The sequence below is a fragment of the Macrobrachium nipponense genome, chromosome 1 (genome assembly GCF_015104395.2).
Source record: "Macrobrachium nipponense isolate FS-2020 chromosome 1, ASM1510439v2, whole genome shotgun sequence".
Taxonomy (NCBI): Eukaryota; Metazoa; Arthropoda; class Malacostraca; order Decapoda; family Palaemonidae; genus Macrobrachium; species Macrobrachium nipponense.
The window spans coordinates 199176480-199195651 of record NC_087200.1 but is presented as its reverse complement, the minus strand read 5'-3'; the positions used below and the strand labels follow the sequence as shown (position 1 = coordinate 199195651).

Sequence of the window (19172 nt, the reverse complement as noted above, 5' to 3'; positions counted from 1 at the left end):
TCATAACTTTCCTCTGCCACTTCTGTAGTAGTATCTTTTCCGCCTGTTGCTTGACCCTTTACATTTTTAGCTTTTTCTGTAATGCATTAATTGCTTCTTGAGATTTTGTGTGTGCTCCGTTACTACTATCTATATATGTGTTTTTCTTTCATTATTGGTCTTGTTACTGAAGCATATGCATGTTTCTTAGACAGAACTTGAATTCCTCTTATTTCCAATTCTAATTTGGCTTCTTCTTCACATCCCAATTCTTTCTGGTAATATATTTAACTTTCTACTGTATCTATAGTACATACATTCTTTGGACCTTGCAAATTTTGACACTAGTAGCTTTGGGACATGTGGTCTTATTTCTCTAGCTTGCCCTAAAATTTTTATTTCTTAAGGTAGATCTTGACCTTCAAATTTTATTTTTGCTATTATTTACATTTGGCTATTTCTTTGTTTACTCGGTATATTATATAGCTCACAATCTTGGACTCTAGGACATCTTTGTTTAAGAGCGTCCAAGAGAATGCTCTTTTTTATTGGTTCGTCACTGTTCTCAGGAGGGACAATCGTACATTGAGTGCTTTCAGAGTGTCATGTTTTTTAATTTTTACTTTAATGTTACCTATTGTTGCTACAGACATATAATCCTCTAATTGACTCTTTGTTGTGGCTTCTATGTATAAGCCGTCTTTTCCCTTACCTGTCTGGTCAATAAATAATTTTCCAACTTAAGTGCTGGTATTCTTTGGCTTGTTTCCAAAGTTAGAAACATTGACCAACTTCCACTCCCAAGAGGGAGTCAAAGTGAGTCAATGTCGGGTCAAGACGATATTGCCTTTTTTGAGGTGGCTTATGTGGCATTGAAGTTTTAATGCCACCTTGTTGTTGACTAATTGAGTTTTTCTAGGGAAAGTCCATTCCCATGCCAGATGTCGTAGGGAGGGGAGGTTTATTCTCCATGTAATGGGGGGAAAAATCATTCCGGATGGGGTCCCTCTCACCATGGAAGCCCAACTGGGGAGGAGGAACAAAGTCACCAAAAACGGTAAAAGCCCTGGGATCCCCACCTGGATAACACTATACCCACAGTGCCGTAAGCGTCGTCAGTCCGTCGAGATCAGACCCAAGGCTGAGGGAATGGTTTAACATAAAAATTTTCACTTGCTCGACCACGTTGGGGACTACTCTAGTTTTATGAGTGGAATGAAATGCTGTCCAAGTCCACCCTCCATCAAGTTAAAAGAGCAGTGACTCCACTGATCCAATACCATGCCAAGGTCATCAAGGAAAGCGGAAAATTTATAGGAGGAGGAGCAGTAAAGGAGTGAAAGGTCCAAATGTTCAGTTGAATCCACAGCAGAGAGAGAGAGAGTAGGCATAAAAGAGCATACTCTCCTTGCAGTGGATCCCTAAGCACCCCCACCTCATCAAGGGGTTGGGATCAGGGGGAAAATCTTGCACAATGCAATTCTTTCATATCCATGATCTTAAATTATTTTTCTGGTCTTAATTCAGTACTGTTGAAGCTTTCATTTCTCATTACCCTTGTACAAAATATATACTCCAGCCATAGAAGTGTATGTAGTAGTAACTGTTTCTCTTTCTGATCAGATCACTGGAGGACTGGATACAAGGTGTCACTCCATGGCAACTGGGCTACCTCCAGCATCATAACAGAAATGAGGCAGTGGGTGCACTTCTGCTTCACGTATGCTTTCCAAACTGGAAACTGGGTCATATTCATGGATGGGCAAATCTACGCTACTGGGACTCTTCCGACGACAACTGTGCCACTAAGAGCTAATGGTGTTTACATAATAGGTAAATGTCAAAACTAGAATATTTCAAGGACTGTATTCAGTACTGACTGCCATTTTCTCATGACTTGAAAAATATTGTAATAATATCAATTTTGCATACATTACCATAAATCCTACAGAAACCCAGGGGAGGAAAAATATGATTCACTCAGATTTTGTCATTACAGATGGTATTGTAGGTAATCAGTTACCACATAATTTGCTAACTAAAAGTTTCCTTTATTAGCAACTGCCTTTGAATCAACATAACTAATTCGGAAATTTCCTTACCGTCATTATTTGACAAATTGCCAAATTGCCTGCAATTCCCAACGGATTTTGTAGTTTACATAACTAAGGTAACTTTACTTGTGTTCATAAGCACTGAAAACTATGGTGTCATCATCTTCAGCATTTAATTAGCCAATTGGTATGTCTTGCATGTAATTCAAATTACTACTTCTCATCTTCCATAATGTAAGTTGTTTTCATTGGCTCAAAAGGCTGAATCAACTATAAACTGGGTGTCCCTGAGACAGATTGAAATGATCAAATTTAACGACCCTGTAACAACATTAACTTGAACTCACCATAATGTAAGATGAAACTTTGCATCAAACTGCCCAATACTTGAGCACAATACATCTACTCACTTCTCAGTTATCTGAAATGTTTACTTTCCATTCAAATGTATCTGGACAATACAACAATAAACTCAGTTTTATGCTGCTTTCAGTTTCAAGGGCAAAACCTATTGCTAAAACTAACAACTCCTTCACTGATTTTGAAGAGAAAATCATGTTTAAATTTGTCAAATGTAACTTTGTAATGACTCTTCTACCATTCAACAACAATTGAAAATCGTCCATCACCTAATCAGAACAAAACTTAATAAGATATTAGCTTAATTAAGGACAATTGTAAATTCAATTTAGCACATTTGACCTGAGCATTTAAGTTCTATGAAGAGCTTATTTTTTTCATGTTTCAAGTTATACATGAAGCAATGAACTGTACCTACGACTTTTTCTACTTTATATGAGTCAATGATTGCACTAAATTGAAGACTAACGAGAATTAACGCATAAATAGGTGCTTCTTACATGTGTACCTAATTAAAACTGATATAAAACAAAGCATGCTTAACATTATGCTGCAAATATATATATACAGTGGTACCCCGTATTCACGGGGGATGCGTACCAGAACCCCCCGTGAATAGTTAGAACCCGTGAATGTTTGGAACCCCTATAAAAACGCTAATAACAGCCTATTTTGTTAGTTAAAACTCAAGAAAAACCGACCAACAATTTTTATACTTAGTTTTTAAAATATTTTTATCACAAAAAGTGCATTTTATGATGAAAGTGATTAAAAAACCAGGAATTTGTGGATATTTCTCATAGAAAAATACCGCGAATGTGCAAATTTTCCGCGAATAATGCGGTGAAACGTTCCCAAGAGAAATCCGCGAATCCGGAGAACGCGAATATGGGGGGTCCACACTGTATATATATATGTATGTATATATAATTATATAATATATATTATATATCTATATATATATATATATATATATATATATATATATATAATATATATTTAATAATAATCCTATTCCTTAATTAAAGGGCAAGAACAGGATGAACCCGGTGGGGGATTCCAGCGTGACCAAAGTTACAATGGTGAAATCACTCAGCTTAATTTCTGGTCTAGAGTGTTGAATAAAATAACCATACAAAAGGTAAGTAAAATTCGTATTTGGTCATGATTTCTATGCATCATCTACTATAGTATTCACATCAACCATGCATCCAATGTCTAGGGCAGTCCCTTACGGCACTCCTGATCGGCTGTTGATAAGCCAATTACAGGGCTGGAAACTCCCAGTCTCTCGAGAGAGTTCACATAGGCGAGATGTATGTTCCACCTCTCCTGAGGGATACGAGAGACAGAGTTTCCAGCCCTGTGATTGGCTTATCAACAGTCAATCAGGAGTGTCATAAGAGACTGCCCTAGACATCGGATGCATGAGGCCAGCTTAATCTTAAACAACATCTCCAACCCTTCCATGCCCGGGAAGAGAGCAGCCATGCCAGCCTGCCAGAAATCTATCTCAGGCTTTTATAAGAAATGTTGGAAAAATGAAACTATGAGAGAACAAATATCGATATCAACTTCAACCAGACTTAGAAACAAAATCACGGACTGGTTATAGCACTTTTTTCAATCATTTCTATCCCACTAGTTTTTCTTTGTTATGACTGCCAATACTTGAGAGGAAACTTGGAACTGAAAAGAACGGCCACAAGTGATGGTTCGATATGATTTAGCTGGCTTTGTGCTAGCACGGGCTCTTGCTCCTAGAGCAGCTATAATGCCACAAGTGAAAAAAAAGACGGAGCTAACTCGAGAAAACACACAAACACACACCAGTGAAAAATAAAATATTCGCACAAATACAACAATAAAATTATTTGAAACTAAGATAATGGGGTTTGCAACTTGAAAAGACTGTTACAGTCTCTACTATATTAATTGGCATCAACAGGCAAGTTAACATTGCCTTGATCAGCAGACCACAGCTGTACGGTATAAGGACTGTAGAATGTGAATACTGATGTTCAGAAAAGCAAGTTACATGCAGTAGATGTGTTGAAAGCATTTCCTGGGATGGAAGATGGCCAGTCATAAACGCTTTTAGCAATGGCCTATAAGGCCCCCCTTACGCATTTAAATATTTTGTAAAACTAATGTGATAAATGGAACTGATCAAACTGGCATAACACATGAGTCCACTACAAAATGATTTGAACAAACCATTCAGTTTTATACAATTCATAGCACAGGAAACATGTCCCAGTTGCTCATTGCATTAAGACTTTTGCAAGAAATTACAAACTGCAATACCATCATAGCTAGTGACATATTATCAAGGTCATCTACAAACAAAGATGCCTTTACTGAAGGTGAGACACTTTCAACAAGGCTGATTATAGCCACAGCAAATAAGGTGACACTCAATACACTGCCTTGTGGGACGCCTTCCTCCAGCTCAAATGCATTAGACAAGGTATTTCCAACTCTAACTTTAATATACTTATCACTTAGAAATGAGCTGATGAAATTTAACATATTGCCTTGTATTCCTATGTCATGAAGCCTCTTAATAATACCAAAACGCCAAGTAGTGTCGTAGCTTTTTTGAGATCGAAGAAGACTCCAACAGTCTGACTGCGTTTTGAGAAACCTTGCTGAATTTAGGTTGATAATCTTAGTAGTGGATCCAGAGTGGAACGACTTCTAAATCCAAATTGGACAGATGATTATAAACCATTTTTCTCTAGATGCCATATTAGTCTAGAATTCACCATTTTCTCCCACAATTTGCTCACACAATTTGTAAGAGATATTGGCAGATAGCTTGTAGGAAGATGTGGACCTTTCAATGGTTTCTTAATGGGAACAAAAACTGCAATCTTCCAAGAGGGGGGAAAGAATACCAGTTTCCCATATTTTGTCAAAAGATTTTAGAGATAAGATTTAGTTGAATCTGGAAAATTTTTAAGTAGGCTATTGCAGAATGTCACCATTCCCAGAGGATGTCGATTCAGATGATGACAGAGAATCCCTTAATTCCCCTAAAGTTAACTTGGCATTATAAGATTCACCATTTCCAGAATTTAAATTAATAGAAATGGCTGAATTCCTAATATTCTGGAACTGAGTTGAACACTTCCTAGAACTTGATATTTCAGAGAAATGCTCACCCAGTTTTTCAGTTAAAAAATATCTTCTCTGTTTTTGCCATAGCTCATTGGTAAATAGATGAATGGGAAAGTGGTCACTGTCATGTAGAAATTTATCTAGAGACCAGTTAAAATCCAAATAGAGTGAAGACGAGCAAATACTGAAGTCTATAGCAGATGGATCACCTGTGTAGACATGATATGTCATAGCACCATTATTAAAAAGTCAAAGATCATTATTATTAACATTGCCATCAATAATTCTACCCTCTGTATAAAAAATGTCCACCCCAAAGTGGATTGTGAGAATTAAAATCACCAAGTAGTAAAAAAAAAAGGAGGAAGTTGATCAATTAAACCTGGAATGTCACTAAGAGTGAACCTACATCTTGGGGGAAGGTAAAGAGAGCAGATTGTGATTCAAGGTTAAAAGCAGCCCAGATTGCAATTGCCTGAAGCTGTGTGTTCAGGGGAATAATGAAATGTTGCAGTGTTTAGTAACAATTATTGCAACACCACCATGGCACGGTCCTCATCAGTGGGGTTCATCTTATAATCAGATCTCATAGTTGAATCCCGGATTGTATATCTGTATATTGCATCAGCTCATTTAGTTTCTTGGAGACATACAGCACCTAGATTATGCTCATGCAGTAATACTTTTGGGATTTCTGAACGAGTCCTTAGAGTTGAATGTTTAGTGCTAGGATCTACCAAGGGCAATTCCACTGTAACCTTTACTATCTTATCATTTATTTTCCTCATGGGACTTTGTAGGAATTTCTTTAGATTGTCTCTAGATATGTGTCTTCTGATTATCTTCATTATGGTTTTATTAGCTTTCTGATATGGAGCAGAGCGGACTTCTACTAATATTTTCTTAGTAACCAAAGAACCTGATTCCATGTCTATTTCTGAGGAAGAAGCACACTCATTGTTAGCCTCATTCTTGTTACACTTTTTATGGGGTTTTAAAATGTCCATATTTTGAGCAGGTGGAGGAGAGGGTGGAGGGGTTCTTACTTTCTTTGGGCCTTTGGTTTGTTCTTGTTCCATTTCCTTGAGAAGGGTTTCGTGTTGCAGAGATAGGAGCGACAGAGGGAAGGTCTCATCAATTGGAGATTACTCTACGGTATAAATAGGCACATCTTCCTTAAAGACGGGTGCTCCAACACTAGCAAACTGAACACCTAGATCAGATGGCTGGGTCTTAGTCTCAGCAGTTCTTACTTTTAAAGCGTGCCAAGGTGCTACATTGTTGGCTTGAGTTTATATAGGGGCTATGGAATTCAAAGCCATAGCATTGGTCTTTGTCTGACCAATTAATCTTCTGGTATAACTAATGCTGTTATGTTCAGCATTACCTTTACATACAGCTGCTTCTTCGTATTTACATTGGCTGCAATTTTTATTGGATGGGGTATGATCCAGTCTGCAATCAATACATTTTGGTTGTTTTCATCAATGACCATATTCAGGGGCTGAGCAATTATTACATTTTTTTTTTTTTTTTTTTTTTTTGCGAATCTGGATGGATGACCGAATTGAAGAAAGTTATAACACTGCAGAGGTTTTGATAAAAATGGTTTAACTTTGACTCGTCCATTCCAAAATTGACATATGATGGTACAGTTGTTAATAAGCCCACCTCTTACACCTCCCTTAGACTTCGAAAAATAATATGGTCACAATGTTTACTAAGGGGGTTGGGGGGAGGGCTCCTTTTTGGATAGCATAACTTCCACCAATTAGCTCTAGTGTTCTTTTAGTGGAAGGAATCTTTAGGTATGGTTGGAGTAAGACATTCACATACATACACACACACACACACAAACACAGTGGAAAAAACGAATTCTGAACAGGTTATGTCGCTGTAACAAAGATTACTGTCTTACTTTTAACAGAAATTTGTTCATTATGATTCCACTTAACTTTCGACTATAGCATTACCATTAGCACCGCATGTATTATTATATAATCAGTCATATTCATTGCACAATACTTAAAATTTATCAAAATTTCAAAGTTATTTTGGCATTGGCGATAATCATGAGCATCATAACAGAATATGTTAACCCCCTATCTTGTAAGCCAATATGTTATATATATATATATATATATATATATATATATATATATATATATATATATATATATATCTATATATAGTCTTGAAAAATAGTGGGTTCAATAATATTGACATGATCCTTCCTACAAAGAGAAGCAGCAACATTTGATTGAATATACCCAAGAATTCAGTGGTGTTGAAAATGTCCAACACTCTCTCTCTCTCTCTCTCTCTCTCTCTCTCTCTCTCTCATTAAATATTTATTAGGATTAATTTTTGCGGAAAATTCCACAAAAATTAATCCGAATAAATAAAGTGGAAAATTCCAATTTTGCTAAGACTTATTGGACCTGATGAATAGAAAAATGTATCATATCTGGGATTGGGTTGATATCCGAAGCCAAATAGTGTGAACTGTGGTAGGACCATCAACTACCCAATAACGTTTGGACCCGAGAGATATCAGATTGATAGCTCAAGGGCGGAACTATTCTGTGGGCCTGGGCCACAGATTCCAGGGGGTCTGGTTCTGGGAACAGGACTCTCAGCATTCTATCAGGTTTACCCGTAACTTGATTAGGTTGGGGGTGACTGCATTCTTGTAATACTCTCAGTCATAGCAAGCAGGTTTGGCTTCCATTTGGGCCACTCTAATCTTGTTGTGCCATCCCCTGTGGGGTAGGGTAGTTATGCAGACATTTGGGAATCGGTTCCTACTTGTGTCATTGATGGAAGAATAAACACAACAAAAGGCTGATGATATCTTTTTAAGGTTTCCAGGTTTAATGTTGTTTCTTTTTTTTATTCATCCAATCCTTTATGACTAGTGACTCGAGTACCCCTGGGCCCTATTTGATGATGATTTGGTACAGGTGACGACCTCTGACAAGGCTTCGACACGAATGACAACTCTTGGTACGAACTTGACCATGGATGTGGAATGCTCCAGTGGTGGTACTACCTCCCAGGGTAGTCATCACAAATTGTAAACTCGCTAGTGTTGGAACACAGTGGATAATTTGAAAGTATTACATGTAGAGTGCATTATCTTGGAATGTGACTACAAAACACCCTCTGTTTCATTTGCTAGTTATGATAAAATAATAGAGTTAGAATGAACTTGGACAAAAATGAAGGAAAATAGAAAGCATGGGTAACTTTTGAAAAACAAAGCTGCACTTAAAGCCAGCAACAATATTAATAATATTAAAATTTGTAAATCAGTTGTCAAAGGAGCACTGTCTAACAAGAACCCTAAAAACTTGGATGTTTATAGACCATCTCAATGGGTACAAGTGGTTTGGCCAAATTTGGAGGATAATGCCACTCTTTAAAGAACTTCCAAACCTCCAAAGCCATTGGTAGTATCTGCAAGGGAGGAAAATTACAATTACTACAAATTTAATAGATACATCCCAAAAAAAGTTTCGGGTATTGATATGGGTAACATCTCAAGGTTTGATAATGGCAGTGTTCTCATTCATGCCAAATGAAAAACCCAACTATACATGCTGACACTGAAGAAATTCGAGAAAGATGACATGATAAAAGAAATTTGACCGCACAGTAATTTCAGTTATAGAAGTGGAGTAGTATTTGATAGAGACCTTTGTGAATTAACAGAATGAAATATTAGGAATTAGTCCAACCTCTACTCTGAATGGAAGGTAAGAAAAATTTCAAAGGCATTTTAACTCTTGAGGACTCTGATTTACAGTTGCGAATAAGTCCACCTGTTACGTCTTGATGAGAGACCTCGAAAAATTATTGTGTAACTATCAGTCAGCTCTAGAATTGTTTATGGGGAGGAGTCTTTAGGTATGGTTGGAATGAGACACACACACACACACACACACTCTCTCTCTCTCTCGCATAGAGAGAGAAACTAGATGTTGCTGAACCCCTTCAGTCATTTACCTGTTCATTGTGGAAAAGGTTATTTGGAGAAATGCAGTTTGATGAAATTGTCTCATGGTTCTCTTTTTAAAGAATTTTCAAAGAAATAAGTACACTTAATTAGCATTAGGATAAACACTATAAAAAATGCAACCATTTTAAGTAGAGCTTTGCATTAGCCTTACATGCTATCCAAGAGCAATTTTACCTCTCGTCCACCCAGCGTAGTCTCAACTAGCCCACCTAGCCCCACCAATGTCAGTAGCAGCAAAGCCAGGCTGGGACATCTGTACAGCAAAAGCAAGAAGCCTGTCAGTTTGAATCACATTTTGGAATTCCAAAACCTGTAAGACTGGTTGACAACAATAATTCCATCTCTCCCTATCCCCCCTGGCCTCCACAAAAAGAATGAGTATAGTTTAGCCAAGATCAGAGGGTCTTATTGTCATATCAGAACTATATACTTTTAAACCCAAGCCCTAGTGTCAAGGCCTCTGTTTCATCTGTCAAGTCACTTGGTTCAGATAGCACAGGACTCCCAGAAAACAGCTACTTTCAGTCACTTACCTGCCCCTCACAATGCACCTGCTTCCAGCTGCGTCCCTGCCTCCAAGCATGTGACTGCCTCAAGACACTTGCTTGTTGGCATTTGCTAACCTGTAATGATTCACTTGTCTGGTGCCAACTTTTGTCCAGATAAGCCTTTTATATAACAGAGCTTCTGCTTCTTGTAAGGTTCTCATACAGGCTTGAGCTCAGATTATATTGTCTGGCTTTGAGCCTAGCACTGAACACTCCACTGTTTCCCTTCAGTAATTGGAATCCTGTCCTGGTATTGATACTTAAAGACCACAACTAAAGTTCAAATATACCTGCACAGGTCTGCCTATACAGGCATACCCTCACCACTAACAATAGTCTTTTTACTCAGTTCTCCATAGCAACTCATGGAATCCTGTCTCTCAACCAGACTCCTTTCCAGTAGAAGAATCTGCAAAAGTCTTGCAAGATCTTTTATTACAGCAATATTTCAGGAGCTGAAGGAATCCCTTTGACTTCCATCTATACAGAGCTCCTTTTGTTCCTGGACACTTCCAACTTGAGGAGTGGTGCCCATCTGTTGGAACTACAGATTTCGGGAATTTGGTTTTTGTAAGACAGAAAGCAGCACATAATTTTCATGATGCTTTAGGCAGCAGTCTTCTTGGGTCAGCTGGCCTTCATTCTCAACTCTCAGGCAAAAAGGTTTGAGTCAGATTAACAATATTATTACCGTGGCTCAACTAAAAAAATCAGATATACATATACAAGAAGCCTGCACAACCTAGTGTTGGTATCACTAACTGTGCAGAGGAGAATGATGTCATGCTTGTTCCGAGATTTGTGCCAGGCAGGCACACTGTCATCACTCCGCACAAGCCAAAACCAGGTTCCTCCGGCAGATTGGTCTCTTCGCCAGGAAACCTGGTGCTATTGGTGTTCTGCCAGTAGATCTGTTCAGTTACACAAGACCAGGGCCCTTTCAACCTCATCACTTCTGCAAAACCTGAACATCAATTCTGTTTCAATGGCTACCACTTGGAATTGGAAATCTACTTTAGCTACCTTTTATTGTCATATTCCAATATTTTGGTGCCGGGGCACTCATCCTTATCATTCCCTAATAATTTCATCATGACATCCTATTGGGAGCAGATCACTCAGGTCACTTGAAACTTTGCATGCTGAGTGTGCATGCCTCATTTAGGGCCTGCTACTGTACAGCTTCAAGACTCTTAATTTAGGAATAGGGTTCCTGTTTAGCTTTCAGCCCCTTGATCATACTTATGACTGTGGGTAATCTATCTTTTTCAGAAGGTCCAATTTTCCTCCCTCTTAATGCTAGCATCTCAGCTCCCTTACGCCTAATTTGCTATTCAGACTATGTAAAAGAAATGGGGTTGGGAGCAAAAAGATAGTTTCTTGAAAAAAAAACCATTTTGTAATATAAACAAATTACCTTATCTTAATTACACAATTCCTTACACCTCTATCGGGATATACTTGCTCACACATCACAAGAAGCGAGGCAGGAAGCCACTAGGGTCCTTAATGAATCATATGCTCTTGTAGTACAAAACTACCAGGAGCAACAAGTCTTCCTCTTTATTCTACTAGGGTTATAGAGTGGAACTTGCAGATGCTGAGAGATGCTATGTAAGGGTAATACTTTTATATTCAGTAAATTTTTAAAAAAACAGGATACAAAGAATTAGGGTTCAGCTAAGATAACTCCTCATTAAAGCCTCAATTTTTTCCATTTCAGATGTCAGAATGTACGCATCAAGAAGAGGGGGATGCATTGCCTTGGACACATCAATCCTGGAAAATAAGTGGTGATGTCACTTGGGTCACTTACAAACAGAAAGAGATTTGCAATCAAAGCAAACGAAGACTTGTAATATTTCCAGATCGTTTTACTATTGGACGTGCTGTGCAGGTTTGCAAAGTAAGAATATTTGACAGATTCATATCATCACAAATAAATAACGATCACCTCAAGGACCACTTAACCCTAGAATATTCCAACATCTCATAAAGAACTTCTACAGGGAGTCCCCAGTTATCGACGGACTCGGTTATCACCGATCCGGTTTTATGGCACTTGTCTAGAGCCATAAAATCAGCAATTTATGGCCCCATAACAGGATGAGTCCCGGTTATCGGCGCCATAACAGCATGCCATAAGGGTGCTTATGGCGATGATAACCGGTTATCGGTAACAAAAGCGCCATTATGGTGTGACAAATCACTGAGTTTTGGTTAATGGCGGTTTTCACTTATCTGCACACCCCTGGGAATGGAAGCCCTGCCGATAACTGGGGACTGCCTGTAATTTGTAATTCCATATGCTATGTTAAATATTTGTTCATATTGCAGTTAATCATTCTGAGAATACTTCATGTATACAATATGTTTAATTTCAGTATTCAGTAATGTATAATGAAAATTTTTTGGATATGTTTAGACAGTACTCAACAAATTATCAGATCCATCACTACTGTTTCTTCAGATTTTTGGTGGAGCTGTGGCAGTCCCAAAAACTGAAGAAGAGAATGAATGGCTATTTAACTCTTCAAAACGTTATGCACAACACTGCTCTGGTGATATAGGAGCGTCTTATTTGTGGCTGGGTGCCGAGGACCAACAAGAGGAAGGGGTGTGGAGATACTTGCAAAGAAACGAAACACTTCCCTGGCAAGGTAGATGGCGTGGAGATCGACCTAATGGTGGAAAGATGGAAAACTGTCTGGTAATGCTGAATGAAAGACCCTCTGGAGCTTGGTCTGATATTGAATGCCTTGACTCATATGAATTCTGTGTTCCATGTGAATTTGAAGAGCTCAAGGTTATATATTTGAAAGGCCCTGCAATCTGTAACAGGTCACCATTTAACTTTGAATATTACTTGGGAGAGGAAAGAGGTGGCCGTCCATCCTTCATTGGTCTATCTCACTCAGATATATATTGGGATACTGAAATGGAAGCCTGGGTGTTGAAGTCTCTTAAGGTGAGTTTCTTCCATATCTAGTGATTTCAATCTTTCATAAAGTATTTGTGCATATACAGTGTACTTGAATGCTAAATATATATGGCAGAAGATCTCACAACATGAATTTAAGAGGAATTAATCTGGCTTAAATAAAATTCATGTTCATTTTTTTTTTTTTTTTGTAAATATGGTAAAGTCTGGAATGACAGTCAAAACATTACCACTGCACTCTGTACATCCTGAAGTAGATTTGTGATAGGATTCCATGTAAAGCAGTAATTGGCCTCAATTCTATTAAGTCTACTAGCAAAACCATACGTTTGTGAATAATGTAAAATTATATCAATCACTCCCTTTTAGCTGATCAAGCATCAGAAATAACCTAGTACTGTAACTTGAATCTATACTTTTACCTTTCATTTCAATCACACCTAGTAATTCTGCAGTAATACCCAAGTTGTTGGGGATTCCAAATAATCCATAGTACTCTGTACTAAATAGCAATGCGTAATACCGACACATTTGCTTCATAGCTCCTACTATAATTCATCAACAAAATCTACAATGGGGCCACAACTTCACTTCATGCTGGCATTGAAACTGTTTCATGGCAAATACACTACTTAACTTCGTACATCACACGAACTCCCAGATACCTTTACCAACAGTGGAAGAAAAATGAATAGATGAGCCCAGTAAGCAAGCAGTGGGCATGTGCTTCCATGTCCCTTTTATTTGCGGTGATTAACCGAATCATTCTTTGTGTCCTGCCAACTGGCTAACTGCTTTTGGAGATTTCAAGACTTTAGAAACATCTAAGGTTACAATGTCTTTCACTGTACAATGTTCCTACTATTTCCTTTCATTTCTTCCTCATATTTTTTTCATACACTGGATAAGAGCTATAATACCCTAATCAGATTTCGGTGAAATTTCAGATTAGCTTAGGGAACGGTGCAACCGGAAAAGTAGTTCCAGCAAGTTCCTACAAGTCATTTCATGATTATCTGATTTTTCTTACTGTCTAACTCTCAGAGCTGTTAGTCACTTGGGTTTTGTTTCAAGTAGTGACAGAGAATTCTATGAGTATCTGACTTTTTAATATTTTTATTTGGTAATTAGTGCTTACTTAGTATTTTTGCTGACAATTATAATGAGTTAAATATTTTATGGGTAGGTTCTTGTCTTTACTTTATATGACTGGCATTGAGGCTAACGAGATCATTAGCCTCTCATTTCCCCCTGAATATATTTAGAACAATCAATGTCTTGTAAGACTATGCAAACTGCTAAGTGTTCTCATTTGTTATAATTCCCAAGACGATACGCAGTTAACGAGTATAATCACTCAATACATTTGTTTGTTACTTGGATCTAACAAGGATTTCCTTCTGTAAGGTCACTTTTCAATGAGTTTACCTCTATTATGAAATATCAATTTTACCAACATATGCTTCCAGATTACAAACATAATTTCTTTAAATATATTTCATATTATGATTTTACTCATACCGTTCTGAAATATATTTTCTTGTCTTATGTTTTCAAGTGCCTTCCTCCCTTTTTTTCCAAGTGCTACTAGGTGTTTCGGCATCCTACTAGATAATTACTGTTCCTTTGAAATGGCAAAGACATGATATGATTTAGCTTTCGCCAGGTGCTTTTTCAGTTTCAAAAATTAATTAGTTAACTTTTAAGGACTGTTATCTATTCCAAACCTTAGTGCCACAGGTGGATTTGGCATTTCTTTTGTATCAATCATTATGTTACTGGTACTAGAGGGTTATAGGGTTAAGGAATCCTGTTGTGCCATTCTGATCCCATTGTCATCTCTGCCTTAGTGACTCAAGCTTTTCCTTTAACACTTTCATATGGACATTGGAAAGCAGTGTTAAAGTGGAATGGCTACTTTTTTTTCTCCACTCTCATTAACAGCAAGAGGAGCACTTATTTTGTATGTTCCCAGATTCCTCTTACTACTCTTCTACTTGTTGCTGCAGTCCTTGTCAGGTATCTTCTAGATACAGTTACTTCAGTGGTTGCTTACATCTTGATGACACAGAGGTTCTTTCATGGTTTGAGTCTCTTCCAGTACTCCTTCAAGATCTCCAAAGTTAACTCCCCAAATTTCTTTATTCATGGAACCAATTAACTCACCTGCTTCCATCACTGCGTGAGCTTCTTGTCCCCTTCTACACTACCTCTTGGTGTGTTCGTAGCTGCATCTGGCCACACTCACATCAGCCTTCTTTTATTTTCCTGACTCCTGATCTGCTTCTGTTGTCAGCATTATTCCTGCTTACTTCTGATTACTGTGTATTTGTGTCCTTGCATGGAAAAATTTCCACATTTTATCTTTGGCAGTGTGTATATCTGAAACTTAGTCCTTTGTCAGATGTTTTACCACTCAGACTAGATTCATCTCCTTGTCTTGTTTATATCCAAATGAAAATACATCCAGGCTACACATGCATGTCTCTATTCATCTGCTTCCAAGTTCCCCATCAACAGTATCTTAATCCTTCTTTTAGTCTCAGTCCTCTTCTTTGACACATGTTAAACCATGTGTGTGTTCCTCAATCAGAGAAGTTAGCCATGCAAGTCCTCACCTGTCTCCTGCTGCTTGCGCTTCTTGCCCTTGGTGTGTTCAATGAAAGCAGATAAAAGGGTTTTTGTTGAGTTTCTTTATGACTGTTGCTGAGCTGCAACATCACTCAAGAAAAAAAAACATTTAAATACCAGCAATCATCACACAACCTGCAGCTGTCTTACTATAGTGGAAAATCTCTTAAGCAGGTGAATAAGGATGAATCTCACCTCTATTACTAAAAGCCACATCCACTAAACACTTCCTTAATAATGCCTTGGATGGGAACGCACAAGCACCTGGAGCAGTCTGTCTCTTACAATATCCTTGCTTTCTTTGTCTTATATATCTGTCCAAAGTAAAAGTTGCCTTTTTTCTCATATACTTTCCACTCAACCTAGTGACAATTACAGTAAATCTCTTATTACTCAGTTCAAGATAAATCAGATTTAGAAATCTCTTACCAAAGATAAATCTTTAAAGTATACATTTATTAATCATATAAAATATCTGAATGCGGTCTTCAAGAATCAACCACAGTTTCAGGTAATAGTGGGTGATGTAACTCAATAATTAAAGGCTATTTCACATTTATTTGCCCTTTTGGTGCTGTGAAAACCTTATTGTGTTTGGAAAAAGGTATATATATATATATATATATATATATATATATATATATATATATATATATATATATATATATATATATATATATATATATATATATATATATATATATATATATATATATATATATATATATATATATATATATATATATATATCAAAGTCCCCATATCCTTGTCTGCAGTAGACGTTAAAGGGACTCCGAGACTTCTCCATAAGGAAATGTTTTCACCATATCTCACAAGTATTTTCACAAGTGCAACTGTGTGCACAACTAAACTCAGGAATTTCCACCTTCACCTGCAATCTTTAGAGTTCCTCGTTGGATGTGCAGTTTTTGCGCTCAGCTACCAATCCAGTGGTCCGAAGTTCGATTCTCGGCTTGGCCAACGCGGAATCAGAGGAATTTATTTCTGGTGATAGAAATTAATTTCTCGATATAATGTGGTTCGGATCCCACAATAAGCTGTAGGTCCCGTTGCTAGGTGACCAAATGGTTCTTAGCCATGTAAAAATATCTAATCCTTCAGGCCAGCCCTAGGAGAGCTGTTAATCAGCTCAGTGGTCTGGTTAAACTAAAATATACTTAACTTTTGGTGATCTTTAGGACTACTAAGCATCTTGGTAACTCACCTGGAATCTCCTTCAGCCTTCTAGATCTTCCTGTGGATCAACTCCCATTCCTCCTACATTTAAAAAAAGTTAGCTGCCATTGAGTGCTTATTCTGACGATGCCAATGTTTCTGACAGTCCTGAGTACCTTCTCCTGTTTGTTCCACCTACACATTTCCTTATCTTGTCAGATTTACCTATTTGTTTTTATATTACTATACGCGTGGCTCCTATTCTCTGTTGAGGTTGGCACCAAACACATTTCTAGTATGTTCCATCCCTCTGGGCATCTCAATGTGCTGCCTAATACCAAGTTGAGCCTGGAATTTTTCATCAACAAAAATAGCGTTTTGACTTCCTGGATCTGTACTAGCCGCAAATGCCATGCTTCCATCGGCTGCTTTAGAATTATGTGTCTCTTCCCTAGCATCTTTTTCATTTCACTGGCTTCTAACTCTACGAATGCATCTCCTCTTTCTTTCAGAATTCAAGCTTTTTTTATCTTTGTTAATGCTTACAAGATTCTATTCGGAGCAAGCAGCTCTGGTTGCCCATGCCTGCCTCAGAGATGAGTCCTTCAATTGTGTTTGTTAAAAGAGAGTTAGTTTTCTCTTAGAAAAACCATTTTCTAATCAAACTTTTTCGATGAGCATTGAGTGCTACCTGGACTGAGGTATCTTCCTAGTCTGTTTGCATATTCTGAGAAGAGATAACCAAGCCCACCCATAAATGGTTCCAGTTGCTGCCCAATACCTGTTAATTTCTAATAAAAGGATGTTCCAAGTTTTTGGCTTTTTTCAAGAGAAAGATGTCTTTGTTCCCTTCTAAAGCAAGTACACCTCACAGACTTTCAACTTCAATTTTTTTTATTGTAGATTTAAACCATCTCTACAAACTTTCAAGAACACATACCCACACTAGTGGAAGTGCAAATGATTCCAAGTGCTGACAGCACCCAAAATTAGCAGCATAGAAATTAACACCACCTTTATTTTTTCATAATTATCAATTTACTGACCTGCTATCTAAAATCTAGTCTAGCATACTTCCAAATACATGTACTTCATCTAGTAATGGACTTCATTTCTGTTTGCACCCAATTTCTATGAGTCAAAGGGAATAATCAAAACCTTGTGCCTACTAGTGCGCTTTTTTAACAGCACCCAACTAGTTCTCATTCCTTTCAGGTAAGCTTCACTTAACGAAATTACTTCATTACTTGTTAGTTCAGGATTAAGCAAAAGACATAGTACTCCTCTGGTTCTCTATTATAGTCTTTCCCAGGTAAACTAGAGGGAACGATCTTATCAACTGGTCTAGGTATGGCCAAGGTATTGTAATGGGACAGTTTGGATAACCGAAGTTTATAGTACTTATTAACTACTTCAGATTCTGCCTTTCATTGATATTTTCAGAGCCCAGAATGACACACATTCTCTTTCCAGTTCTTCCCTTTTAGACAGTTTTGTTGAAACTTTGCATCAGAATGGTTCAGATCCCACAATAAGCTGTAGGTCCCGTTGCTAGGTAACCAATTGGTCCCTGGCCACGTAAAAGTTACTAATCCTTTGGGCCAGCCCTAGGAGAGCTGTTAATCAACTCAGTGGTCTGGTTAAACTAAGATATACTCAACTTTTTCGTATCAGAAGGGAAATTCACGAGGAACCTTTTAAAACGACAAAATTTTGATGAAAACACCTTTATTTATGCCTCAGCAACAAATTTCTGCAACTCCCTTGTTGAGCTTTCCTTTTTACGAAGTTTGTTACAAGTTCTGCATTTAAAGCAGCTATGTTTTATTGATCCTTTGTTCCTCCTGATGAGTCAAGGAGGAGTATGAAGGTCTTTTCTAACCAGATTCTACAAGTGAGTCTCTTCGTTCCAATCTGTTGTGAACCGGCTCCTTTCTTCCATCACAATTTACCCATCTGCACAAAATTCTGTTCCAGATCCATCCTTTTGTTGCCCATTTACAGAGGTTATGCCCTAAGGGTTTAACTCCAACTCTTGGCCCCTGGATTGTCTTTGGAGGTTTGCTTTTCTTAACATTTGTTTTTGCTGGATCCCCAACAGTCTCTTTAGGTTGCTTTCATCTGGTTGGTATTACAACAGTTCTGCATACTCCTGCCCAAGCTGCAATTCAAGCTAAGATAAGCAGCAAACCTGCGCAGAACAAGGGTACTTTTTTAACAAATTCATTTTACCCATTACTTTAACCAAAATGTCTTCCTAGCTCTTCTAGCCCAGGATAGGTTAGCTGGGTTGAGCACGACCCAGGAGTGTTTCAAAAAGCATGTTTTTTTTCCAATAA

General features: G+C 37.8%; 1 protein-coding gene across 1 annotated transcript in view; it reads left to right on the top strand.

The window, feature by feature from the left end:
- LOC135219055 (uncharacterized) overlaps nucleotides 1-19172 on the top strand; it is a 65626-nt gene that overhangs the window by 21516 nt on the left and 24938 nt on the right. Inside the window, exons 6-9 of the mRNA XM_064255486.1 lie at nucleotides 1603-1812; nucleotides 3422-3534; nucleotides 11809-11991; nucleotides 12556-13053. Coding sequence (XP_064111556.1) covers nucleotides 1603-1812; nucleotides 3422-3534; nucleotides 11809-11991; nucleotides 12556-13053 — 1004 coding nt within the window. The remainder of the gene's footprint in view (nucleotides 1-1602; nucleotides 1813-3421; nucleotides 3535-11808; nucleotides 11992-12555; nucleotides 13054-19172) is intronic.